General features: G+C 47.4%; 3 protein-coding genes across 8 annotated transcripts in view; 1 reads left to right on the top strand and 2 right to left on the bottom strand.

Annotated features, from left to right (window-relative positions):
• YEATS2 (YEATS domain containing 2) overlaps nucleotides 1-8,872 on the top strand; it is a gene marked incomplete at its 5' end in the record, with an annotated part of 83,566 nt that extends 74,694 nt beyond the window's left edge. For both annotated transcript variants that reach the window (XM_079704551.1, XM_079704550.1), the window contains 8 exons: nucleotides 319-421; nucleotides 1,352-1,425; nucleotides 2,507-2,586; nucleotides 3,533-3,734; nucleotides 5,378-5,604; nucleotides 6,490-6,564; nucleotides 7,295-7,368; nucleotides 8,733-8,872. In XM_079704551.1, coding sequence (XP_079560677.1) covers nucleotides 319-421; nucleotides 1,352-1,425; nucleotides 2,507-2,586; nucleotides 3,533-3,734; nucleotides 5,378-5,604; nucleotides 6,490-6,564; nucleotides 7,295-7,368; nucleotides 8,733-8,841 — 944 coding nt within the window. In that variant the 3' untranslated portion in view covers nucleotides 8,842-8,872. The remainder of the gene's footprint in view (nucleotides 1-318; nucleotides 422-1,351; nucleotides 1,426-2,506; nucleotides 2,587-3,532; nucleotides 3,735-5,377; nucleotides 5,605-6,489; nucleotides 6,565-7,294; nucleotides 7,369-8,732) is intronic.
• A 5,540-nt stretch (nucleotides 8,873-14,412) lies between these two features.
• Nucleotides 14,413-19,702, bottom strand: MAP6D1 (MAP6 domain containing 1; the record flags this gene model as incomplete). The annotated part of the gene is made up of 3 exons (XM_079704856.1): nucleotides 14,413-14,493; nucleotides 15,051-15,168; nucleotides 19,323-19,702. 3 exons carry the CDS (start codon nucleotides 19,700-19,702, stop codon nucleotides 14,413-14,415), a joined length of 579 nt encoding a protein of 192 aa, XP_079560982.1.
• Nucleotides 19,703-23,240: 3,538 nt separating this feature from the next.
• The window catches only part of PARL (presenilin associated rhomboid like), a gene marked incomplete at its 5' end in the record, with an annotated part of 56,570 nt that continues 52,435 nt past the window's right edge, over nucleotides 23,241-27,375 (bottom strand). For all 5 annotated transcript variants that reach the window (XM_079704849.1, XM_079704851.1, XM_079704850.1 and 2 more), the window contains 2 exons: nucleotides 23,241-23,558; nucleotides 27,156-27,253. In XM_079704849.1, coding sequence (XP_079560975.1) covers nucleotides 23,447-23,558; nucleotides 27,156-27,253 — 210 coding nt within the window. In that variant the 3' untranslated portion in view covers nucleotides 23,241-23,446. The remainder of the gene's footprint in view (nucleotides 23,559-27,155; nucleotides 27,254-27,375) is intronic.

Here is a 27,375-nt window from a genome sequence, read left to right as displayed (position 1 = left end):
AGAGAGAGAGAGAGAGAGAGAGAGAGAGAGAGAGAGAGAGAGAGAGATCTCACATAGCACTGTGGTTAGCCCTCTAAGAAATATCTAAAAAGCCACTTTATTGCCCCACCTTGTCATGAGACCCAGGCTAACAGTTCTCCCCTTGTCTGCTGATCCTGTGATGATAGGCGCCATCTCAGCGCCCTGGCCATGTCTCTGCAGCAGCTGCTGTGGCAGTGTCCTCACTGAGTTTCCATGGAAGAGCTTTTGTTTCTGCCCGCACGTGTCCTTCCGTCATTGAACCCTAACAGCTCTCTCATTGTTGCTCTTCCCTTGTAGTGAAGACTGAACCAGAAACACCTGTGCCAAGCTGCCCCTCTCAGGATGGTCACACAGCGGTGAAAACAGAAGAAAGTTCTGAGCTGGGAAACTATGTCATTAAGTAATTATTTCAGTCCTCTCTAAGGGAGTTGTGCTTTCGGTGTGTTTATGGTACTTTTAAAAAAACATCCCTGAGACAGCTGCATATGTGTAGAGTTGTGTGTATGAGTTAAGCACTTTGATGGGTGGAAACCTGTCCGTGTGTGGTGAACAAGTATTACCATTTGCTGCACAGCTCAGGAGTCTTCATTTAACCCCTTGACGTGACCTCCGAGCAGCACTTGATTTGTTGCCTCAAAAGCCTCCGCTGCAATTACAGATCTCCCTCCATTTGAGCTTACCAACACGAAGTTTCTTTGCTGAATCTTTGGGTATGAAATTTTTCACGATGTAATTACTCAGGTGTGTATACATTTTGTGTCGGAGTATCCACACACCTGCCTAATCTTAAACAGCTGCCTTTTCATGGCCCATACAGACTCAGTGCTTCTTCTAAAAATACTCCCTGAGATTTTCTAATTTCCGAATTGGGAACCCACCTCAGACTGCATATTTTGAAGTATCTCAAACTGCTGGGAATGGTAGAAACTTAGCCACTTTCACATGACAGGTGACAGCATGACCTGTAGTAACCCTAGGATAGGCATTGTATGATAGAATTCCCTACTCTAGTGACAATCACATTGCAAAAAGATTACGTGGCTATTTAATTTTAAAATATAGATAAAATGAAATGTCAGGTTTGCATAATTTGTCATTCTTGGGGTTTCATCTTAGTGTTGACTTTTTACGCACTGAATGCTCTTCATTTATAAAGAAGGCTATGCATAGAAGGAAGGACATACCAATATAGTTGGTTTAAATTTTAATTCCCTTGGAAAGGAGAAATATATACATAAATTCATATATATGTTATATGCACATACACACACACAGTTAGAAACTGCTCTGTGTATTCCCTACCTTAATTTCTTTTCTTTGTCCTTCTCAGGATAGACCATTTAGAGACTATCCAGCAACTCTTAACAGCAGTAGTAAAGAAGATCCCTTTAATCACTGCAAAAAGTAAGACAATACTGAATATATGGATGCATTTTTTTTTTTAAAGCTGTGAAGTACTTGGGATATTGAGTCAACTTGAATCGCTTGGTGTTATAATTAATACTGACCTGGTAGTTATCATAGAGGATTTTAGCTACAGCTGTAGCTCATTTGCAGGGTTTTAGAATTCACAATGTCTTGGTCAGTTAGTCTTACTATTTTCATGGTTTGATCTGCAGAAGGAATTTTTTTATCTTTCATCTAACACTCACTCTGTAGAAATAAACGACTGTCAAGACCTCCTGTAGTGAAGTCTCCTCTATCCCTGCCCATTGTCACCAAGACTGAACAGTTTGCTTCTCAGCCCCAATTACTCTGACAGAATCAACAGCCCTCACCAAGGGCATGACCGACAGCCTGTGGATACTTAGGCGTCGGCTCTCGGGCAAGATCACTCACGAACATTTAGAGGGAAGGGATGAAGCAGATTATCATTTCACATTCATGGGAATATGAAAACAATAGGCCAAGTACAGACTACCTTGCTTATTTTTTTCGAGCTGTAATAGCAAAGAAACTATTTCTTTTTTTCCCCTCAAAGGGGTCATTTCGAGGTAGCTCAGAGTAAACTCAGTGATTTTTCTAGCCCAGCAGGAAAAAAAATTTTTTTATCTTTTTTTAAAAATTCAGATACAAATACAGAACATTAGAGCTGAAAGGCAGTTCAGGAACCATTTTTCCCAGTGGTCTCATTTTACAGTTAAGAAAACTGAAGCCCAGAGAGATGAGATAGGTTGCCCAAGGCAGCTTAGTGAATGGCAAGGCCAAGGCTAGATCTCAGGTCTCCTGTTCCCAGTGGAGTGCCATTTCCTTATTTTAATAGGTAGTCTACTGTCATGAAGCTTTCTCTACCAGAGAAACTGATTTCCCAGGGAGGGCTGTTTTGAGAACACACGAATGTGTGTGTTATGTTGCATCTGAACTTGCCTGTTAAGGAACATAGCCAATAAAGAGGTCTAAAGAAACTTTTGGACATGCTTCCAGCAAATAAGATTTTATTTAAATCATAACTTTATTCAGAGTTTGCTGGATATGTGCATTCTAGGTGAAGATGCCAGCTGTTTTTCTGCAAAATCTGTGGAGCAGTATTATGGCTGGAACATTGGGAAAAGGAGAGCTGCTGAGGTAATCCCATGTTTGCTGCAGGCCACCACTGAGAGCCTATTAGAGAAAATAACCAAAACACATGTGCATTCTGGCTGCTTCCATAAACCTCGTCACATGGAGCAATGATAAATTTTGCAGCATGTTTCGTTAAATTTTTTTTTAACTTTTTTTTGGCTGTGCCGGGTCTCCATTGCTGCACACAGGCTCTTCATTGTGGCGCCAGGCTTCTCTCTAGTTGTGGCATGCGGGTTTTCTCTCTCTAGTTGTGGCGCGCATGCTCTGTAGTTTGTGGTGCTCGAGCCCAGTAGTTGTGGCGTGCGGGCTTAGTTGCCCCATGATGGCATGTGGGATCTTAGCTCCCCTACCAGGGATCGAACTTGCGTCCCCTGCATTGGAAGGCAGATTGCTTTACCACTGGACCACCAGGGAAGTCCCTTGTTAAATATTTGATGGTAGAACTTTTTCCTTAGTTAAAAATCTCATTCTCCAAAGACATGTAGCTAGCCTTTGAAAGATCTACTTTTTCCTGCATTGGTAAAAATTTCTAAAAAATTTTAAAGAATTATATTAAAATTAAGTCAAGTATTATTCAGTGTGGTAGCAACTATGCCAGACAGTAAGGTTATAAGAGGAAGTAGCAGGTACAAAGGCATGCTTAGGAAGCTTTGAGAAAGTCAGTGTGATGAGTTTGGGTAAGGCTGGGAAGGGTGGGGAAGTGGGAGATCACAGGTTAAGGCCAGGTGAAACACCTTATAGGCCAAACCTAGGAATTCCAGTTTTATTTTATAAGCATTAGGTAAGAGTTCTTTTACTTTTTTTAAAAACTGAGGAGTAACACCATCAGATTTTTTTTTCCTTAGAAAAAAATGATTCTTACAAGTTAGCATGGTAGTTTAGAGTTGGGTGATTTATTTGAACACGCTAAGTTGAAGAATTCTCCCCCTCCCCCCTCAATTTTTTTAAGTGGCAAAGAGCGATGACAATGCGAAAAGTCTTACAAGAAATACTGGAAAAGAATCCAAGATTTCATCACCTGACTCCGCTTAAAACCAAGCACATTGCTCACTGGTGTCGCTGCCATGGCTACACCCCACCTGACCCCGAAAGCCTGAGGAGCGACGGGGACTCAATCGAGGATGTGCTGACCCAGATTGACAGCGAGCCAGGTAAGCATTGGTGGGACCCTGAGCACCATCAGCAGCCGAGAGGTGTTTCCTTGGAGCACACGGTCATCTCTCAGCCTCCATGGTTTTTGGGCCACGTCAGCCCCAGCAGTTTTCAATGCTCTTTCCTTCAGCTGAGGTGAAGGGACCCGAGGACTCCAAGAGCTGCCTTAGAGAACAGGAGCCCACCCTGGGTGTCCCGCCCACCCCCCAGGATGGTCCCTACAGAAATATTTGTGCCCAAGTGTCCCAAGTGTTGTGCCCCAGCCAGGAATGTTCTGGCCCATGACATGCAACAGGAACACACTGTTCATTCAGGAGCCCCCTTCCTCAGCATCCTTTCTCCTTTGAAGACCTTCTTGATCTAACTCCTTTCCTTGTGGTAGAAGTGACTTCTTCCTTTGTGACCTTATAGCCACCCTCACACCTTCTCCCTGAAGATGGGGACGATGTCTTATCTGTTACTTTATCTCCAAAACCTAGCCTGGAAGTGCACTGCCCAGTGCTGGAGGCACAGGTTTAAACAACTAATAATGTTGCAGATACAATGAATTGTTTTATGATAAAGACACAAATAACTGAGCTATGTGTGGGCAGGGGGGCAGGGGGGCTGGGTATAAAAGACACATGGGGAAGATATTTTGAGTTTCACCTTAACGAATAAGGAGTGTTTTCTCCTCTCAACCCCATTTCTGTAGAAAAACAGATGCTCCACCTCCCAGTCTGAGGGAACCTGGAGCACAGGGACGGTCTGAGGGGGTTCCTTTAAGACTTAGCACAAGTTCCATTTTCTCCATGAAGCTTCCCCCAGAGCCCTAACACAGGGTGGCCTCTCCTTTCTCTGATCTCCAGTGGTATTTAATATCAGAACCTTGAGGGTTTGTCAGATTTACATCTAAGCTCTTGGGAGAGCAGAGACTGTGTCGATTACTTCTGTGCTTCACCAGTAGTGTATGTAAAGCACAATACTTTACCTGTACTAGGCTTTCTGTTAATATGACTGACTGATCTGTGAGCATCCTGCCAATAGAAAAGAGAAAGCCAGGAGCTGGATGCTCTACCTCCATCCTGCTGGCTGCCCTTAACTCCATCTTGTCCCAGTCTGGACCTCACTTATTTATCTATAAAGTGAAAGGGATACACTAGTAGAAGATTCGCAGAGCCCCTGCTGGCTTTAAACTTCTAATACCCTTTGTTGGGCTTTGTATAGAGCAACTTACTAAAGACTGGATGCATGGTATACACGAAAATGTTAGTAGTACTTATCTGTAAGCAGAACATGGATGATTTTTAATTTCTTCATTGTGCATTTCTAAATTCTCCAGATTTAAAATTTGAAAAAAAATTAGTGGAGTGGGAGGATGGCCTCATTTTTGGTGGCATAAGTATGAACTACGTGCTGTTTTGACTTAGATTGTCCTTAACAGAACATATGTTTTAACACAAGATGCCTGTCTTGGTGCTTGTCTCCCTTATGAATTACTAGTTCTCATAATTATAGATCCATAGAATTTTAGAACCAGAGGGTCAGCTCCCTTGATACTTACCCTTCTTCTCTGGGTCTCAGGCTATTGGTCCCTTGGAGATGGAAAGTCCCTTTCTTTTGTCACCACAGCTGTCATAAGACTGATTACCTCTCATTTAAGAGTGCCCGTCATCATTCTCCTCTGCTGACAACCTCTGCCGGAAACTGGAGGACCTGCAGCAGTTTCAGAAAAGAGAGCCGGAGAATGAGGAGGAGGTAGACATCCTCAACCTCTCAGAGCCATTAAAGATAAACATCAAAAAAGAACAGGACGAGAAACAGGAAGAAATGAAATTCTACCTGCCACCAACACCAGGCTCTGAATTTATTGGTGACATCACACAGAAGGTAGGGGACTAAGGCCTGTGCTGCTGGATCCCTAACCAGGTGCAAGGTGCTCAGATGTTCAGCCTTAGCAACTGACACCAGACTTTCTGGTGAAGCAGGTGTATGATTTCCTTCTGCCTGGCAAACCTGGGCTCTGCTCTCTGGGCACCTGCCTTCCTACATCAGGGCCCTTGGGCAGGAAAATGAATTACATGTATAGAGAGGCTGCTCGTTGAACATGAAATTGAAGCAAAGGCAGCTAGATGCAGGCAGTTTTTTACTTTTCATCTCCTCTTTTCTCATTTGCCTCAGTAGAAGCACCTTTCCCTCATGAGGCATGTCATAATGAGCTCTCCCTGACACTGTAATAGCTCCCAAGTGTCCTGCCAGGGTGTGGACGTGGCACTCAGTGCCCTTATGGTACAGGAGAGAATTATCTACCTACCTCCAGTGGAACACAGCCTCACTTCAGCATCTGCCTGCTGCACGGCTGCTTGGGACCCAAGTGATGAAAGACTAGTTTTTTTTCACCTACAGAAGGAGATGACAAATGGCCGTTTCCAAGTATATCTTCATCACCTATTGCAAATAGGGCGTGAGAGTCTGATTCCAGGCTTTCCAATATGTTGCTCCCACTGTTAGAATTCATGGCAAATCCTGCGTTCTCTCATGAAGGAGATTTGGGGGTAAGAGCAGGATTATAATAGCATTTTTAACAATCCCTTAGAAACATGGAGTGGTAGGATGACAGATTTTCTGGTTGTTATATTCTGTGTTACTTCTCCATGAGTTTTGTCCAGAACGTTTGTGGAGTTATTCTTCCACCCGGACATCATCTTGGGTATCAGAAGCGTGCTTGTTTTTCATGTAGACATATGAACAAATGGCTTTCTTCTGCTCTTCCAGATTGGGATCACCCTGCAGCCTGTGGCGCTGCATAGGAATGTGTATGCGTCGGTGGTGGAAGACATGATTTTGAAGGTGGGTGCCTGTGGGCAGCAGAGGGGCCGTGAGCTACCGTCAGGGGCTGAAGCACTGAGGGGCGGGCCAGGCAGGACAGCGTGGATGCTAGGCTGCTTTGAGTAAGACAAGGACAGAAATGGAACAGAGATGACAGGCTTTAGGATTTCTCAGCTTATTCGGGCTTAAAGTTTTCTCTTTTTCCTTCTGATTTCTAAATGAATTAAATTGTAGTTCTACAAGAGTTTCTGTGCTGATGTCACTCTAATGATATCTTTCAGTGCCATTTCAAGTGCTTTTTAAGTAGCCTGCGGTGACAGTCAGAGGTCTCAGTGCTTAAGGAGGTGACTCACATATCACAACAATAGAAACAGCCACAACTGTCCCATCCCTTGGTGAGAGGATGACAAAACCAGGTTCCTTACCCAGCCAGATCCTAGCTCAGCAGTTCCTTTCCTGGTAGATCCCCTCCAGGAGCAGGGATACCTCACAAATAGCCCTCACCTGTCCTCCTTAAAAATAATGTCTGATTAATGAAAATCACCCCCTTCATAATTTCTCAGAATCATAGCCTCTGTAATTGTGGGCTATTATTTGTGGTCTATTATTCGAACCTTTAATTCTTCCTTAAGGACTTTTGATCCTTAGACACACCTGTTTCCAAGTTTAGGGTATGGGATGGGGTCAGCTGCATCCCTTCTTGCCAGCAAGCAGGTGGCCCTTTTGAGAGTAACAGCATCTTCTGTTGTAGGCTACAGAACAGCTGGTCAGTGACATCCTGAGACAGGCTTTGGCGGTTGGATACCAGGCAGCATCTCACAACAGGTACCGTTATCTCTTTAGTTGGTGGTATCAGGCTGACAGATACTTTCTCACAGTTTAGTTGCCCATCATGATGTTTTAGACCTAAGTCAGTTCAGTAGGAGGTGTCAGTGCTTGGGACATTCTCAGAGCCAAACAGACTTGGGGGTCTGCTTGGTTGTTGTGAGACAGTCTCGTGGTTGTGAGAGGTCTGTATCTTCCCCGTCTCTACTGCATAGACCCTGTTTAGTAGGACTCTCATATGTTACAGGGTTGAACAAATACCAGTTCGTTGCCATTGAAGATAATAGCAGTGTTTCTTTCGTGTCAGGTTTAGGGCCAGGCACTGCATATATTACCTAATTTGTTGTTCATTTCAGAACTCATGCTCCCTTTTTAGAAATCAGGAAACCGGACTCTGAAAGGTAATCTTGCCTGGCATTCCCAGCAAATACATGATAGAAGCTAGATTTAAACTTAGATCTCACTGGCTCTATACCCACAGGCTCACCAGTGCTCTTTGCAGCCTCTCTAATTGTCATTGATTGGGACGCTGAATTTTGCTCTTTCCTGGGCCCTGAAAGAATGATAGACAGGCATTCCTTTCAAAGGAAACAATTTTATTCTGTTGTGCTTAAAGGCTGTCATAAATTTATATAACTTTAACAGAATACCTGAGGACATGAAGAGACCTAAATCAGAGGAATATGATTAGGTCAGGCTTGACAGGAATGTAACACATCAGGCAGTGTAGAGAGGTCTTTACAAAAAGTGGGGAACAAAGGAGTTCTAGTAATGCTGCTTCTTATCCTGCTGGAGATCCAGGAGTGGGCGGAGTGCCTCTGCAGCCCCTGCTCGCCTCTGTGGTCCCAACTGTGAAGACACAGAGTGACCTGAGTGCTTTTGATAAGAACATTGAACGTCACACTTGGCCTGCCGTAACTCCATCTCCCATCTTTCCAAGAGATAGGCTCTGTGGTGCATTGACTCAGCTTTCATTCGGCTGAGACTGAATTACAGCAATAACGTTCTGTTCTGCTTTACTTCCTTTCTCTTTTCTCAATCCCGTCTTTTTTTTCTTCTTCTTAATCATTCAACCACTTTATTGAAATCCATCTCATGCCTGTGGTAGGAAGTCACATTTGAGCCCTAAATAGGGCTGACTGGGAAGAGGGTAGGCCACATCTCCACCAGAGTCCAAGGAATTAGTGGGAGAGAGAAGGCACCTGGCCACTCCCCATCCCTAGAGTGGCCCTAAACCATGCCTATCACTCATCATCATCCCCATCTACTAGAGCCTGTGCATGGGATGGTCCTTTCGGTAACTTAATTGATTAAATTATTTAGATATTTGAGAGAATCACTAACATCTTTGTTTTTTGGACCAGGATTCCCAAAGAAATTACAGTGAGTAATATTCACCAGGCCATTTGCAACACTCCTTTTCTGGACTTCCTCACAAACAAACACATGGGGATACTGAATGAAGATCAGTGAACAGAATGAAGATACCCCTAGGAAAGCAGGATTCGAAGTCTTGAACTGTGATGACTCTTCTGTTTGGGAGAGAAGGTCATTTTCTGTGTGACTCAGAGTATGATGGCTACTAAACCATTGCCTCCACTTAGTAACACCAGTGTGCAGTCCCAGGTCAAATCCTTTTAGAAGAGAAGTTTGTTTCCTGATTCTAGAGTGAAGCCATGAGTGGATGCATGCTCTGTCGCTTGAGTCTGTTCCCTCTCTGTGTAGGCTCCATCAGAGCAGGGCCAGGCCCCATGTATCAGGCCCTTCTGTCCTCTGCGTGTTTTCCAGGGGGCACCTTGGGCCTGAGTCTCCCTCCAGGAGGCAGAAAATGAGTCTGGCAAGCTAGAGATTTCACCCATTCTGTGGGCTGGGGTTACAGGCACCACCACCCCCACCCCAGTTACCTTGATAACATCTGGAGGAGGGCTGAGCTTCGGCACTCAGACCCCGAGCATCGGCTCAGGAAGCAGTGATGCTGTGCGGAAGACACACAGCCTGGGAGGCTGCAGACTGAGAATGCTTCTTTCATGGAACACAGGAGCATTACTACAACCAGTCTCAGAGCACTGTCAGGGATGGACAGATCCCAGCATAGGTCAGGAAAAGGTTTGACTAAACTGAGAAGCTCTTAGCCATAGACAGCACCCACAAAGCCCAGGCACTTTGCAGACTCAGGCCAGCTTTGAGTGTGTACCGGGCAGAGAGCTGGTTCCTCACCATTGGCGTGGTCTGCAGGAGCTTCTGCTGCTGAATCCACGTTGAGTGGACAGTGGGGAGCAGCCCCTCGGACAGTTCAACCTATGCAGTGGATTTGGTGTCTTGTTCTTCTCTGTCAAGTTTTTCCCGAGAAGAAAAGTGTTTTAAACACTTGTGAGTGCCTTAAAGGTAGAGAAAGGACTGTCAAAGCCAAGACACAGGGATGTCAGTGCTCAGAAGCAGTGAGAACAGATTGTGTCATAGGCAGAGGCCATCTCAGTGGCAGGCAGAAGTGGGCAGAAAAAGGAAAGTTAGCCGTGCCCTGCATGATGTCCAGTTTCATTATAGATGCTTTATCCCAATCTTCCTGACAGTCTGTGTAGAAGTAAAGAATTTATTCTCAGCAGTTAGGAATCTGCTCCAAGAAAAACTGAAAGCTGTGAGTCAGAGCCAAAGAAACTTATCCAAGCAACATAATTCATGTTTTCATGAATCCTCTAGATGTTTGAGTCAGGAGAAGGCAGGGAGGCAACTACGAGAAACCTGCCCTTTATTCAGCATCTGAGGACTGCAGCTGCAGAGGAAATTACTCAGTAAGGCAGAGGGCATGTCCTGGCTTAGTAATAAAACAGTTTAGTAGTAAAGGCTGAGATATTCCATACATAAAATACTCCAAGCAAGGTTAATGGGCAAGTGTAGATTCATTCAGCAGTGGACTGTGACTCAGATCTAAAGGATGAAGATTTGATCCAAATGAGAACAGAGTCAGTTATTACAGGTGTGAAAGCCTCAAGAAATTATCTTTTTGCAAAAGAAATAGTAAGCGATTTAACAGTCCCCATATATGTTAATGTTGCAAATGTATTTGTATCATAATATGTAACATAATTGTGTAACAAAAATATCTACAATAAATCTTTCAGTATTTGTGATGGGTTTTTCTGAGTTTGGAGCACTACACTTTTTTCTTACATTAGGTCAAAAAGAGCTGGGATGAGGCAAAGGTATAGGTGTTTGTGTACTTGAATTAATTCTTCCACTTCTTTCCAAAAAGAATTTGCAGCTACTTAAAATAAGGATTACGGTTATATAAAAATCTGAAAAAGTTTTGGAAAAATGCATGTTGCTCCTGGCCATAGTGGTTTCTGACAGCTTGGAGCAAAGGAAAACTACCTGATTGAGCTCAGAGCCTCCTCAAAGCCAAGGCAAAGAGTAAAACAGCTCCTGTTGTCCAATCAAGAAGCACACTGGTTCGCCTGGCAAGAATGGGTCTGTGCTGAGGCCAGAAAGAAGTTACTCCTGTGACCCAGTCCTGCTGGGACCATCTGCTATCACAGTGGCCAAAAATTTGCAGCAAGTACAGAAATATTTCAGAAATGACTATTTATATCCACCCTTAATAAGAACTAAAAGCTTTGAAAGCTTTGGTTCTTCAAAGGTAAGAAGTTCTTTGGGGAGGAGGCCCTGTGATACATTCCAAGTATGTAGCTTTCTTGGGACCAGGCTTCACTTAGTGTCAACCTTTAGGGAGCTGATGGTCTGGAGGAAGGAGAATAGGGGCATTGATTAGGCCCCCTTCTTGAATGTTACTGTGTCAGCCACAGTTTTGACAGGAGCCACGGGACAGACAGTGTCACAGTACCTTAATCGGGGACTCCTTCTTAACTGACTGAAGGCGCCTGTGTGAGTGAGGCCAGCGGAGCTGATCCTGCTCAAAGGGTCCCCCGTTGGCCCAGGGTGGGCTGCATGGCCAAGGTTCTCTCAAAAGCTGCTTTTTGGAGTTTGGCCAAAAATCCTGGAGTTATTACAAGGATGAAAGTATTAGTGTTTGTAATGGGTTTTTCTGAGTTCGACTCACTACGGAGCCATCAGTCTTGACTGACTGTGGGTGACAGGACCCAGGGGCCTCCCTGTGGTTGGGCCTCCTCACGGCTGGTCAAGGCTGCTACTGCAGCACTAACTTTGATCATGGAATAATTAATTTGAACTCTTTCCTTTGGCTAAAATTACCTAACAAGCAGATTAAAGTGCTTTTTAATTTAATATAGAAATGCTAATTATATAGAAACTTTTAGCAAATATTGTAAGGTGTAAAAAATTTTTAATTATCCATAGTTCCCCTTCTCAAAGATAGCTACCATCAGTATTCCAGCGCGTTCCTTTCGGTCTTCGTCTGTTTGTGTCATACATATGACCTGGGTGAGTTGGGACCACGTGGCTGAGGCTGCTATTATCTCAGTTGCTTCTGAAGGCGACTCCGGTAACATAATGTTAAGACCTTATTAAGACCTAGTGGGAGGAAGCTGCTGCTTCAGATCCAGATCTAATAATTAACGAAGTCTAGTAAGGAAGGCTGTTGGGTTGGGGTGTTTTTGAAAAGCTCTTTGTTCCTGGGTGTGCAGGATGCCTTCCAGAGGTCAGGCCTCTCTCAGGCATTGGTGCTCCCACTGCTGCTGCAGTGCCAACACTGCCAGCATGGGGCAGCCTGCTTTACCCCCAGCTCAGTGAATGGCCTCTTGGGACAGGCTCTGGGGGAGGGATTGGCATGGCTGGCTATGCGGTGTGACACAGGCAGGGGCTACTGAGAGGGCCTGTCAGTGGCATCAGATGGACCAAAGCTGCAGATGGGAGTAAAGCAGCTTCCCGGGAAGGGGTGCTTGGGCAGGAGAGAATAAGTACAGCAGCTGTGCTTTGTTGGCCATTTACTGTACTAAGCACACTGCACATAAACACATTCTCTAGGGGAGGTGGGGAGGGGAGTGGCATTACCCATACTTTGCAGATAAGGAAACAGAAGCTTAAACTGCTCCCAGCTAGTGAGTGGAGAAGCCAAGATTTGAGCCCAAGACTAGCTTCAAAGACAGTCCTTTTACCCTAGGCTCCTAGCGGGGTTGGGGGGAAATGAGTAAGTGTAAAAGAGGAAGTTCGTGGGTTCTGTTAAATATTACTACAGGGCTTCCCTGGTGGCGCAGTGGTTGAGAATCTGCCTGCTAATGCAGGGGACACGGGTTCGAGCCCTGGTCTGGGAGGATCCCACATGCCGCGGAGCAACTAGGCCCGTGAGCCGCAACTACTGAGCCTGTGCGTCTGGAGCCTGTGCTCCACAACAAGAGAAGGCCGCGATAGTGAGAGGCCCGTGCACCGCGATGAAGAGTGGCCCCCGCTTGCCACAACTAGAGAAAGCCCTCACACAGAAACGAAGACCCAACACAGCAAAAATTAATTAATTAATTAATAAACTCCTATCCCCAACATCTAAAAAAAAAAAAATTACTACATACGACACCAGTGTGACTGCAGCCCAGGGTCAGCGTTCTCAGAATCTACAAGCCTCCAAGGGAGAGCAGCAGTAGCCATGGCACATTAAAGTCCTCTTACTAAGAGAAGATAAAGGAAGACATGAGAAGGCGTTCGTGTTTATAATTAATTTAAAGAAATGTTAAACAGTATGTTTGTGTTTTAGTAAAATCTGAGATTGTACCATTAATCTGTTTGCTTCTCACAGAATGCCCAGCACGCAGTCTCTTTTCCCTTAGAAGCATCTAACATGCAAACCAATGAAGTCTGAAATAATAGAACCCTTTGTGTAAGCATATGGTTTTGCTTTTCCCTTTAAAATGACTCTCTCGGAGCATTTCCTTTGCTGGAACGTGCCAGAGCTGGGAGCTAGCACCTCTGAGGGGGCTGACGGCCCCTTGCAGCCTGAGCTGGAAACACGGCCCCACCTCCGCTCTGAGCTGCTTCTAAAACCTGAATGCCACCTCCTGTGGTGAAAGTAAATGCTTACCTGGCTAAGCCACCTGAGGGCTGGAAAGGGGTAAAGATCCAAAGGGAAATCCTTGAGCTTCCTTACCAAAACTGTCCTTAGCTTGTGCCTCTCATCTCTAAAAGGAACACAAACTCCTTCAAATGTTTCGAGGGCTGCTGTGCAAAGAGGGGACCAGGCTAGTTCCAGGTGGCTGCACTGGCTGGAATTTGTCAAGAAAGGAGAGGGCCTTCCAAAAACAGAATGAGCTGCCTCAACAGCTAGTGAGCTCCCTGTAATGAGATGACGTTTTCAGGTCTTTCAGGGAATGAAGCTAACGCCACCCTTCTCCCAAAGGAGCTCCCAGTTCTCAGTATAGTAGTTCCCATCTAGTCATCAGTATTTTAAGGAAACAAAACTGGAGTCAGTAATACTAAGGTAAATGTCATTCACTCAGTACTTCACTCACCCCAAGAAATGTTTTGTTAAAACCAGGGTCGTCTTGGCCATAAAGAAATTGTCTTTAAAACTGAAGCTCTATGATTGATATTCTGCTTCTTTGGGAAACTTCTTCCTGGTTACTTAGCATCATGAGTCACGTGCAGGTGATAACCTAAGATTTCTTCTACAGCCTGAACATGTGGGGCCGTTGGTGGGACTATCCAAGGACACCACCTTGGGTTACCATAGGTTATAAAATTATCATGCAGCCTGTGAAAACAACAACGTGGACATTACTGGATCTTTCAAGGACCTGTTACGTCCATATTCCTCAGCCCCCAACAACCAATTCAGTTCACAGTAGAATGGATCAAGTTCTTCAGATTTAAAAAATGAAGGGTGGCCAAAAGAGGCAATTAAAAAAGATCTGAAGCTTTCCGCACACGTCTCTGAGGCCCAGAGCTGAGCTGGGTGGTGCTGTGTCCCTCTGTGCCTGCTCCGCCCGCAGCCTCGTGCAGCTTGGAGAGGAAGTAGTGCCCCACGGTGAGAACGGAGGACCCTCCCCCTCTGACGGCAGGGGCCGTCTGGTCCTGAGACCTCACCCCAGTCCCCGGGCAGTGGGTTCTGATCCTCTGTGGCTGCTCGCTCCTCTCCGTGGGCAATCACACGTTGAGGATCCGGGGAGCTGAGGCCTGAAAGATGGCTGAGGGGTTAGGGGCGAACTTCTTCCTCACCTCAGGGACCTGGAAAATGAAATGTGGTCACAGATCAGTGGGCCTTTCCCTCGACTTTCCCCCTCCCCACAGCTCCAGGAAAAAAATTCCCTCCTCTTTGTCCTCGAGAGTTGGGACTGCTAACCTGAAGGGTCTGCAGTTAATGCGGGGTTCCTGCGTTAGTGGACATTGGCCAGATGGAGCACATGGACCTTCGTTTCTCCCTGAAGCCTCTTTTGGGTTACCTCCCTTCCAGCTCCTCCTTACACGAACGCCGGGGCCTGGACAGCTTGTCACTAGGGCTCAGTGGTCAAGGGTAAGATTGGGATTTAGAAGGGAGGGGACACCCTGCTCCCCAGAAGTCAACACTAGGGGGACACACATGTGGCTAATGACAAAGCAGCACCTTGGCTTTCTGTTCGCGAGGGACAATTGGGTGCTGAGACACCACTGTCCCTGGCATGATGCCATCCTACACCACCCAAACCTGACTCCTAGTCCCTAACCTGGAAGAAAAGCCTCTGTCCTCACATCCCCTGCAGCCAGGCACCCAGCCCCTCGCCCTGCAGCACCAGCTTCGGACTGACCTGGAAGCCAGCCCCGGGGCTGCGGTCCCATCCAGAGCTGTGGGTTGTGATGACTCTGGCAGGTTTCACCTTTGTGGATCTCGATGGCTTCACTCCAGTCCAAGCCTGGAATTCCTGTCTGGAACAGAACACATCACAACCTTGCACAGGGTCACCCGTCCCTTCCCCTGACCCCTCAAAGGCCTCGGCCCTTGCCCTGTGCTTCTGGAATATTCCAGAATGTCCACTGCTGAGATGCTGCTTTGGCTGCAGATGTTCCTTTCTCCCCTTACAAAGGCAGAACTAGCAGAGGAAGTGTACCCCAGACAGCTCCAGCGGGAATTTTCTCTCACGCTGCTGGGGAGCGTGGCACAGGCTGCACGGGGAGTAAGCAGAGAGCTCAGTCAACAACTGGATCCTACTCATCCCGAACTGCGAGCTCCCGGCGTGGGCTGGGCCTCAGAGACAGCACGTTCCAGCCCTGTCCTCCAGGGCTCCCTGTCTTGCCTCCGGGCCACTTCAAGGGGCCCTAGAGGCCCAGACCAGCGAAAGTCGCTCGCCTGCAGCCCACATTGCTGGTGGCCCTTATGTCCAGAGGAGGTGCCGGACTGGACAGCACACTGCACGGTCCTCCATACCTGGTTACAACTGAGGAAGAAAATGAGGCTCAGTGTTGTGTTTAGTTTTTAATAACTTGTCTTATTAACTCCTGCAAAAGAGTATAAATCGCAGTGACCATCTCAAGAAACTAAAGACAGCCTGGTGCTGTGCCCGCGGGCACTGATGTGTGGGAGCAGGGAGGGAGGACGGTGGTCTGCACAGGGGGTAGGTGTTGGCTACCTGGAGGGATGTGACAAGGCTGGCACGGCCTAGCTCCAAGTGCTCAGAGTAGCATTCTTTTGACAAAGACTTAATTCTTCAGTTCCTCTTAAAAAAAAAAAAACTATTTTAATTCTATCAACTCCCCTACTAAATGGCAGAGACCTCCTGTGCCCACAGGAGCCGCTGGCCAAGGCGATGTTCTGAGGAAAAGGGTCCATGCCTATCTCATCCCATCCACAGCCCTGGCCGGGTTTCAGGCCCTGAGGTCAACAAAGCAGCCTTTTCTCCTTAGCGGCACAGCTGGGCACCACTGGGCAGGACACGTGTGTAGGGAGCAGCTGTGTCTGTCTGTGGTCAGCACTTGGGTACCAGGAGGCGAATTGGGCCAAGGCCCTATTGGATAACTTTTACTTCCAAGGCTGCAAGGTTTCAGAGACCAGCTGCCCGAGCCATCTGCTACTCTGTTTCTCCTGCGGAAGCAGGTCCTCCCCTTGGTGTGCCCTTCTGTTCCCACACTGAGCTGAGCCTTGGGTCTGGCAGCACAAGCCCGCTGCCCCAGGGTGGCTGCAGGGGTCCCAGAGCAGGAAGTGACCAGAGCCAGGGGCTAGGGCAGTGCCTGTGGCTGCTTGTGGGGCAGGCCTGGTGCTGGAGCCCAGGTGAGAGGGGGGCCTGCAGTGGGGATGGAGAAGGGACGTTGAAGACAGACTCGTCGGGGCCTGGTGACTGCCCAGGAGATGAGGGCAGGCTAATGGCCTGCCAAGGAGGTAATACATGACTAGCTGAGTTCACTGTGCCTCCCTTTACCAAGCAGTTTCCACCACTGTCCACCTCATGTGAGCCTCAGGTGGACCTTGAGGGCCACAGTCCCTCCTGCTGAGGGGCAGGGAGCCACCCAGGGCATTGCAGAGCACCCAGACTGAGGATCCTGAGGCCTGGGTTCTCAGGCCAACATGGCTTCAAACAAATCCCTGAACTTCCCTAAGCCTTCCTGATGGGCACTTGGAAAAGTGGGAGTCAAGTCTAGCACTCTGACTGTTGGCCCTTTAACTGACACCCAGGAAGGAAAGAGGGAGACGACTGGGCCAGGGGTGCTGACACACCGAATTCTGGAGGGAAGGCTCTGGGAGGAACTGGTCAGGAGGAAGGACCCAGGCTGGCAGTGGGCAGGACCCGCTGCCCATCTGGCCGAGTGAGTAAGAGGCAGGTCAGTTCTCACCTGGAGACCAAGGGCCAGGAGAGGCAGGACCTGCTGGGGTGGAGAGTAGCAGCCAGGAGTACTCGTATCCCTGGGCTCTCTGGATCTGTTCATTTCCTTTGCTTTGTAAATTTCTTTAAATAGTTCGCTTAGGTAATGTGCATCTTTCAAGAAGGCAGGCGGGATGGAGTTGCTCATTCCAGTAGTAGAGCTGGGAGATGGAGGGTCCCCGAGGTTGGCTCGCACGGTGCTGGGGGAGCCAAGTTCAGCAGTGGTCCTATGTCTCTGCCAGGTGACCCAGGCAGCTAAGCTCTTGCTATTTCTGCTTTACAGATGAGGAACGGGTCAGAGGGGCCAAGTGACCCACCAAGTTTATATACCAGGAAGGAGAGCTCTAGTGAGTACCAACTCTTGCCCAACTCAGCACTTTTCCACCACTGCCGGACACAGGTCAAGCAACTACCTGATTCAGAGGAGGCAGCATCTTAGGGGATGATAACCTGTTGGGGGCACAGATGTGGTCTCTGAGGCAAGACACTTGGGTTGGGTTCTGCTCTGCTCTGCGTGACCTCGTGCCAGCCACTCAAGTTCCTCATCTATAGAATGGGGACAGCAGGAACTGAACTTATTCCAGGGCGTTATTGTGAAGTCTTGGGGAGATAATCTGTGGGAAGTCCTAAGCCTGGTGCCTGGTACATGCCAAGCAGAGAGTAATAACTAGTACCTTTAGTATCACTGGAGCTGGAAGGACCCAGCAGGACATTCAAACCTGCCATCTGCTCAGCAAGGGTGAGGGACGGCTTCTAAAAGTCCAGCCTTTGCTTGGACACTTCCAGTGAGCTGGAGATCAGCACCACGTGACCTTACCCATCGCAGTCAGTTCTAATTATTAGAAAGCGCTTCCTTCTCTGAGCTGAAGCTATCTCCCTGCAAGTTCCGCCCCCCCGTCTGTGCCTGGAACATCAGCCACTTGAAGGCTCTGCACACCCAGGACCTCTGGCCTTCCAGACCTGTCACCATTCAAGGCCCCTCCAGCTGGTTCAGGGCCCCATCGTGCAGCAGTCAGCACCGTCCACTGCCTGGCTGGGGCCCCAGTGCTGCGGCTCAGTGTCTGCCCTGCCCCTGACATCCTTGGCTGCATTTCTGCAGCTCAGCTTGAGCACACGTCCCTGAACACAAGACCCATCCTGAAACAGCCACTCCCCATCGAGTTCCTTAAAACCTGCATGCCCGTGAAGGAACCTCTGGGGAGACGGAATGTTCCACGTGTCTGAATTATGGTGGTGATGCCCAGGTGTATACAAGTCATCCAGCTGTACACTTATAATGGATGAATTTTACTATATGGAAATTATACCTCAATAAAGTTGATTTTAAAAGTAATAAAATTGAAGGGGAAGGTTCATACCTTTTGGCCCTTAATTCCACAGGTAGGAATTCATACTAAAGAAATTATTGTATAAGCAAAGATTTAGCTACAAGAATGCTGATCAAAGGGGAAATTTTTTTCTCTAAAATTTTTTGTTAAAGGTAATACATGTACTTTTTTTTTTTAGAGCAGTAGTTCAGGGAATTCCCTGGTGGTCCAGTGGTTAGGACTCTGTGCTTCTATTGCAGGGGGCGTGGGTTCCATCCCTAGTCGGGGAACTAAGTTCCTGCAAGCCATGTGGCACAGCCAAAAGAAAAAAACAAAAAAACAAAGCAGTGGTTCAAAAGGGCAGAGTGAAAAGTCCCTCAGTCTCCTTCCACCCCTGGCAACATCCACAAGTCCTTCCCCTTCTTCCTCTCCCTAAAGGTTACCATTTTCTCACACATCCATGCAGAGACATCCTACGCTTATTTCAGCAGATACGTATATATCAATAACCCCTTTAAAAACACAAATAGTAGCAGATGTATCGTTCTGCATCTTTTTTGACATCTTCTATTATCAGTACATTCTGGGCTTCCCAGTAGCCCATCCTATGGCAGAGCTATAATTAACCAGTCCACAAGACTGCCCGAGAGGGCAGCGAGTGAGGTAGTGAGCTCGCCGCCACGGAGGTGCTCGCTCGCTCACTCCGAGTCTGGTCGGGGAGCATCGAAGGAGACGCTGGCAGTGCCAGGAACCAAAGGGGATGACCTCGGAGGCCGCCCGCAGCTCTCGAAGTCGTGTGGGATGGGGACTCCAGGCGCCTCCTCTCTCCCGCCCACCCTGGTCCTCCAGGCTCCCCAGCTCAGTCTCCTGGGACCACGGGGTTTGCGTACGATGCGCTCCCCTGCCCCCAGCCTCATACCTGTACGATGTGGTCGCCACTGCAGCCGCATCTGCGTCGCCGACGGGGAGCACGTAGACCCCCCGGCTGTAGGGCGCGGGGGACTTGATCCTGCGGCCGCCCGCTCCCGGCCCGCGCCCCAGTGCTGCATCTCTGGGCCCCGCGGGCGCCGTCCACACGCCGAAGTCCCGCTGGTACTGAGTAAGTGGCACGTCCCGGCCGGGGTCCCGCGCGCCTGCGGGGGACGGGCCCCTGCGTGAGGTGGCACCGCCCAGGCCCGGCTCCTCGCTCTCGAGGTCGGAGTAGCTGTGCAGGGTCAGTGGCACGGCCACGTCGGAGCGGTCCAGCTGGTTCCAGCGCCGCGCCAGGCAGCAGAGGCGGCTGATGCACGGCCACGCCATGCCGGCCCCCGGCGCCTGGCGCTTGCTCGACTCCCTGCGCTCCGGGCCCGCACCGCCCCCGCCCGCGGCCCCGCCCTCGCGGCCCTCCCGGCTCCGCCGCAGCCCCGCCCCCCGGCCTAGGGGTGGCCACCCAGGGAGCGGAGGGCTGGGCGACAGCCCCGCGAGGCCAGGGCCGCCTGTGCAGGGCTGGAGCGGGGCGCCGGTGAAGGAAGAGGGTAAGGCTGGAGGGGTGCAGAAACGGGGCTGGGGTTGGAGGAACTGAAACCGCCCGGAGGCACAAGTGTCCAACTTGAAGAATGTCTCATAATTTAATCCAAAGTTCCCTAAATGCTCTCTTATAATTTAGACCTGGCTTCGCAGAGGCTGACGGCCGGATGGCGACAATTTCTAGCTGATCGCCCTCCGCCAGCCCCCAGGCTGCAGCCCGCCTCCCGGAGGGTCTGTTGGACCCCGCCGACAGGGGACAAGCCGTGGCTGCCAGATTTGCGCGGGGCTCGTGGGCACGCAGGGGGAGACGCGCGATGAGGGGATCACAGGGAAGACTGGGGGCCGCGCTTCCCATAGAACGCGGGTTTGAATCAGCCGTTATGATGCCAAATTTGGGACATGCAATTCAGCTTCCACCTAGAATTGGCATTAGCCCTCAACTGATATTTCCTGAGGCCTAAAATCCCTAATTTTAAAGCATGGCCATAAAGGCTTGCTTATAAAGCTGCCACAAATCTTTGGCCACTATGCTATAAAAGTTTCTCTCCCTCCTGCGCAGAGCTAAGTACAGGTAATCCTCCAGGCTATAGGTCAGTCTGTTTAACGCAGGACAGGGTATCAAACAGCTCCCTGGCCACACACAAAGGCTTCCTGAATATGTGACACTAGCCCTCAGTATGCAGTGCAGACCAATTACTAGTAACACTGTTGAAACAGCACTAATTACCCAGTGCTCCATCTCAAGCATATACTTGGACAGTATCCAGCCTGCACCTCAGAGGGAGGGCTGCAGTACAGCCCTGGCCATCAGAATACAGATTCCTCTCCCACACCACTGCCTATCTTAGCTTGAAGGCACAGTAAAGTGACACAACGACTGATTCCTCTCCCAAACCACTGCCTATCTTAGCTTGAAGGCACAGTAAAGTGACACAACGACTGCCCAAAGTGGCAGCAGTTCAGCTGCCTTGGCCAGGCCATGGCCCAAGAGGCAGCAGCAGAGGAGCCTGAGTACACTGGGAGATTACACACCTGCTCAGAGTACGCTGGCTTTGTGTGACTTATGTGTGCCAGGGCCTGGGTCAGCCACCTGGGAGACTGGTGACTAAAACACTCCGTTCTGCAGAAAAAAAAGAGAAGCCCTTCTTGTTTTGATTTCTTCATTCACTCAACAACAGTCAAAGAGCACTTACAATGTGCCTGGAATAATGCTGGGTGCCTTCAGGAGGTTTACAGTGCAGTGGGTGACAGACGTGGAAAGCAGTGTAATAGAGCTTTCCAACAGCGGAGAGAGGGCCAGGGGCCTGGACTCGCCGCCCGTAGTGAGGGAGGGTAGTGGGGTCAGGTGGGAATGCAGGGTCCAGGGGCCAAGGGTTCAGCCACAGGCAGCAGAGGCTAGGCCACGGAGCGCCTTGGTAGCCACACTAGGGAGTTTTCATAGGCGACAACAGGAAATGACTAAAGTGTTTTTAGCACTCTGTGGCCTTGTGGAGAAGTACAGGACATTTTAGAGAGCAGCTGGAGAACAATCTTAACAACAGTCCAGGTTAGAGACAAGGGACTGAACTTAAGGCACTGGGAGTGGAGAGAAGGGGCTGGATTCTAGAAATGAGAGGTGAGAGAGGGAAATCTAGAATGGCCCCAGGTTTCTGGCTTAAGCCAGGAGTCATATTTGAAGTGCCTGCGTAGTGGGGTCCGAGGACCTGGAACTATGCCTGGGACATAGTTCCATACTGTCTACAAAGTAGACATATATACTGAGTGACAGCTTAGAACTATTCAGTGGGTCCAGACCTCAGAAGACATCCTCACAGAGATAAATGAAGCCACAGAAATGGAGAGAGACGAGACAGCTAAGAGTGCACTCCTGGGATCCCACACTTCGGAGGACAGTGGAGGTGGCATAGGCTGAGAGGCACGCTAGCCAGGCAGAGCACGGCCTTGGGGTGCTCACGTGCCAGCAGAGAAGCCAAGATGAGAAAGCAAGGTACCCCAGCGGGCAAACAGGAGAGTAGGGACAGTTGCCAAAGCCATGGACAGTTAGGCTTGTGCTTCTGGAGCTGGGTGCTAACCTCCCAAGGTCTCTCACAGGTAGGTAACTTGACCTTCCAAACGTTCCTTCTCTAAACATCACAAAGCAGAGAGAGCAGACATGTCTTTGTTGCCTGTTTTCCGGATCTGCCCACGGACGACATGAATTTCATTTTGGACTCCATATGGAATGTCCATGTGATCTTAGCCTCCCATCCCATCTCTGAAAAACACTTCTTGTCTCATCTGTAAGGCACAGGGTTCTTAGCATAACTACATATTCAGAAATGTCAAAGCACAGCAGTGTGACCTTGGGCAGTTCCCACACACGACTGCCCTGGCTCCTTACTGGCAAAATGAGGGCTGGGTTAACAAAAATTCTCTCTCCTTAAAGTGACATTAGTTTAGACTATTCTAAACTAGAAGAGAGTCCCCTTCCTGGCAAGAATGACCGGTACTTTGCAACAGACAAGAGTTTGGCTTGGTGGGAAAAAGATGAGGAACCACTATAACTGGACAATTCCTATGTGCTGGGCACATGCTGCCACTCAGCTCTCAACACCGTGTGAGGTGAGCACGACTCCCTTCCTTGTCATGAAGCCAGGCGCTCCGTGCCCGCCACCATGCAAGCCCGGCCCTCTCTAGCACAAGGTGCAAAATTTGGTATAACCTTTTGAGATCAACCAAAAGACTCAAAAACTCTTCTATAAATCCTTTCAAGAAAAACTTTTAAATTCTCAAATCGCATTTCCTAGAAATAATTCTCAATCATGAGGACAAGTGAGTTCCACTACAGTGAAGCTATGATGACGACCACTGTCTGCTATGTCAGTATGATGCTCCACTTCAAAGAATCTACATTTTCCAACATAAGATGCTATTAGGCTCAGATTCAAGTCTGAATTTATCCAAGATACTTCCTTCTAATTCTTAATTTAGCTACAATTTTAACCTAGAAAGCAAAACCTAAAAGTATCTTTCTGTATATGCCACTCACTGCCACGAAACATTACCTACCTTTTTGGGAAAATTTAGAAAATATTGCAGCTGTTATTTCAGACCCATGCCAGAGAGAAGATGCTCTTAACTTTTACCTGTCAACCAAGCAAGGAAAGGGGTAGGTAAGTAAGAGTAAATATTTAGCAGAGGTGCTAGAAGGCCAACATTAAGAAATAAGCGCCTCTGAGTTCCAATCAGACCTTTCCATGTACTCAAACTATGTTAAATATAACAACGAAGAGCAAGATTCCAGGGCAGCATTAGTGCTCTTCAAAAGAGACATATACCCGCTGTTTACAAACTAGAGATATAAACCTTTATTTCACAACTTTGTCATAATTCATTTTCTAATGAGACATGTACTGGGGACATAGTTTAAAATACTGGGAAAGCTAGATGCTCAGTGTCTTCCAGGCAGGAGCAAAGATGTGGTCACTCCAGGGCCGATGCATTCCTAGGGCTTCAGGCAGCATGGACCAGTCGTACCAGTATTGTCCAACCCCAGTTTTACTTAGAGCCACCTCCTTTTTTGGGGCCGTTAGTCCTCATTTCATGCCAAATTTTCACTAGAGGCTCCCTGTTCTTCCAAATGAGTTCATGACCATAAGTAATATACCATCTGGGGAAAAGAAAAACAAACCAGGTCCAACATTCAAACAGTACGACATACAAATGCCAAGTACTATGATGATATCAAGCTGACGTTTTAAAAACTGAATGCCACTGTCATTTACTATCCAGCATATTAAAATAGCTGATTAATTTATTTAATGTAGATCAATGACTTACCTTTAATATACAGAAGACATAAAAGATGGAAATAGGATGGACCATGTGTGACTGCTCCAAAACTGTAAGTACTTCACACACACTACTTTTAATTCACCACAACCCTGCAAATCAAGTATCACTTTTCCCATTTACAAACACAAAGAAATCAAGTCTGAAAGAAAGTCATTTGCCCAAGGCGCTAACAGCTTCTAAGTGGTCAATCAAGCACTCACTAGTAGGTCAGAGTGATTCTAAGCCTGGACTCTTTTTGTTATGTCAAGTGTAAGAAATGTCAGAATCAGAATTTACTAATAATGATGGCTATACTAATTTAAATGCCTCTCACCTTCAGCCTGGCTACACAAAAGGATCCAAATTCTGCCCACCTTTTAAAATACAGCTCCAATCCCCATCCTCTGTTAAACAATGCCTAAAAGCAGCCTGAAGCAATGAGCCGAGGAAGCTGAAACACTGAGAGGTTTAGTAATTTAACTTGCTCAGGCTGCACAACTAGGAATGACCAAACTGAGACTAGAAACCAAATCCGACCCTGTAACCTGTGCTCTAACCACGGGGCTACACTTCAGCCTCTCAGGAGCACCTGCTTAAGCTGAGGAACACACACGGAGTGAGATCAGAAGCCCACGGCCCGGGGTCTGCACGACCAGGAGCTCTACCCGAGGGCAGCACAGGCTGCACGAGAAGATCAAAGGCATCTGCCTCCCCGGGGAGCTTCCCTGGAGGAGGGGCATTTGGAATGGCTATTTTAAAAAGCTTTTGTTATTGAAACTTTTATTTTTGCCCTGGTTTCCCCAAACAGATTTCATGTTCCCTGAGGCAGAAACTAGATTTTGTTGATCTTTCATCTTAGACACCTGACTGAAAAAATGCTCTATTCAACTTAATTGATATCAGAATGGCAGTTTAATGTTTTAACATTTTCTTAATGTTTGGAGCATGTATTTTTTTTTATTACAAAGGGCTTGAGTTGTACCTGAATCCGAATTCTCACTAAATATAGTTAAAATTTAATCATAAAAAGTCACCATTAAAATTTTGAAAAATAATCAGTAAATTTACAGAAAGAAAAAAGCATTTTAAAAACATGCAAATTAATTAAGAGGCATGTTAACAAAATTCTTTTGGGCTTAGAGTGACGTTCTCTGGTGAACTTAAAACAAGAGAAAAAGGATCACCCTATGATTCAAATGCAATTATAAAACTCTTACAAGAAATGAAACACTTGTCGGGAACTCTCCATTAGTAAAGTGTCTTCTCAAATCTTTTTAACCTACTTATTTCAAGCAAAGAGTCAAACACTTTAATCTTACAGGTACATTGCTTTGATTAAACTCATAAGTTCAAATGTAATTGGTCATTTGGTTAAATTAAAATTAGGAAAATATTTCAAACTGACTAATTTTTGAGGTATCTTTTTTTCTGTTTGTTTTTGGTAGCAGCCTCACAGTCTAGTGCTCGGTCTGAAACTCCAGCTCTGCAATGACTCACTGTGTGACCTTGGATAACTCTCTTCTTTAAGCAGTTTCCTTTCTGTAAATTGGACTACCTCACAGGATGTTAAGAGTATTAAATTACTCCTTAGCATAGGCACACAGCAAATACTCAATATACATTAGCTATCATTACTGCAGCAGTACAAGGTGAAGACCATAAAATGTGGTCAGGGACATAATGTCAAAGCAATGTGCAGGAGGTTACTAACAGATCTTTACCTTTTCTAACATCTTTAATCTAGACTGAGGAATCTTTACCATTAAAGATGTTAGAAAAGATGAATTCTAGATATGACCAAGATCTAGTAAACGAATGGAGTTGAAATTAGAAACAGCAAAGAGAAAGGATTCCTCTGCCTTTCAGATTCTGGACTTTAAAATACATTTGATCCAGTTTTCAGAACAGAAAAAGGTCATCTAATTATAGTTGAGAGGAATAAAAAACTGCTGTGGAAAAGATCCTTTAAGTATACATGGAAGGAGCCAGGTAAATTTAGAGTTAATAAAACAAAACCCCTTTTCATCAGTCTTTATGTTTCTCATACTGTAATACCAGGTCAGTTTTTACTATTTATAATGGGCTGCTGTTAAAGCTCGAACTCACACATGCTATTCTTTAATCATCACTGAAAATTATAAATGGCATAATGGCATTTAGTTCCACCGCCTACTGGGCAAAACTGCTCCACTTAGAGTAGATTTTTCTACTTTTTTTTTTAATTAAAAAACTAAGGGGGCTTCCTTGGTGGTGCAGTGGTTGGGAGTCCGCCTGCCGATGCAGGGGACGCAGGTTCGTGCCCCGGTCCAGGAAGATCCCACGTGCCACGGAGCGACTGGGCCCGTGAGCCATGGCCGCTGAGCCTGTGCGTCCGGAGCCTGTGCTCCGCAGCGGGAGAGGCCACAACAGTGAGAGGCCCGCGTACCGCAAAAAAAAACCCCAAAAACTAAGGTTTCCCATTGTTGTGAAATAAAGTAAAAACCAAATAAGGGTAAAAGGCAACAGTATGCAAGAAAAGAGAGGCCATCAGGGATCCAGCATATCAGACAGACAACAGCTCTGCTGAAGGGCCTCTCACGGTCAGATGGACTCCAGGAGTCCTGAGGATGTTCTATGACAGCGTCGCTACAGCACTACTATGTTTTAGGCAAGAGTCCATTGCCTGAAGCACAAGTGGGGGATCTTGTAACCACAATGTAACTGTAATTACTGTGGTGTGACAGAGGCGGGGAGGGCTTTGGATCTGGGTGTATTAAATCTCTGCTCTGCTACTTAAGAGCTGTTTGACCTAGGGAAGATCACTTCTGAGCCTCAGTTTCCATCAGTGAAACAGAGGTAATAATTATATACCGCAAGGTAACTAGCTCAGTGCCTGCAACATAACAGATGCTCAATAAGTAGTCAACACGAGTTATGACATCTGGCCTCTACTCCAGTCATGCAGCAGGCACCTGCACACTCATTGCAAGCAGAGGACCAGTTCCACCCACTCCAGGTGTCTGCCCAGCACTGGTGAGGTCAGTGGTAGACAGGTAGGGGAGCAGGGTAGGGACTAGGCAGGGGAGATGTGGCTTGAGAGTGGGGAAAGGAATACAGCACAGACTAGGGGGCTGGGTAACAGTCTCCATGAAGGACTAGGAATTTTGACAGTCATGAGTTCAGGTGACTTGAGGTTAAGGGGAGGGTAAAGGCACAGATGGTCTCCCTCTGCAAATGACCGAGGCAGGGGCAGGGCCAACAGTCTCACGTTCCCATCTCATACGGTGAAGCTGCTCAAGACCAAAGCAAACCATGTTGCGATTTCCCTGCCCTCCCAACCCCAGCTGCCCTGCTTCCATCACAGAAGTAACTGCCTTATTCTGCCTTCCTTAGGGGTGGGGGGAGGGAGATGAGCTGAGAAAGCAGTGTAACAGTCAATCATACTCAAACTTACATTCCAAAGAGAGCTCCCCCAAGATGTGCTGCATGATCAAAAAATTTCCATCCCAGGATCATTCCTGCTGTATCCATGGCAATAATGGCTTTTAGGGCCTGAAAGCCAGCAAAAGAGAACAGAACTGATACAACTTTGATTCCTCCAGCATTGACATTTCTAATTTAAGGGCAAGAATTCAGTCAATGTAAAAATATCACCACTGTCCCCAGCACTTCAC

The sequence above is a fragment of the Hyperoodon ampullatus genome (genome assembly GCF_949752795.1).
Source record: "Hyperoodon ampullatus genome assembly, chromosome: 5".
Classification (NCBI taxonomy): Eukaryota; Metazoa; Chordata; class Mammalia; order Artiodactyla; family Ziphiidae; genus Hyperoodon; species Hyperoodon ampullatus.
This window is presented reverse-complemented; position numbering and strand designations above follow the sequence as displayed.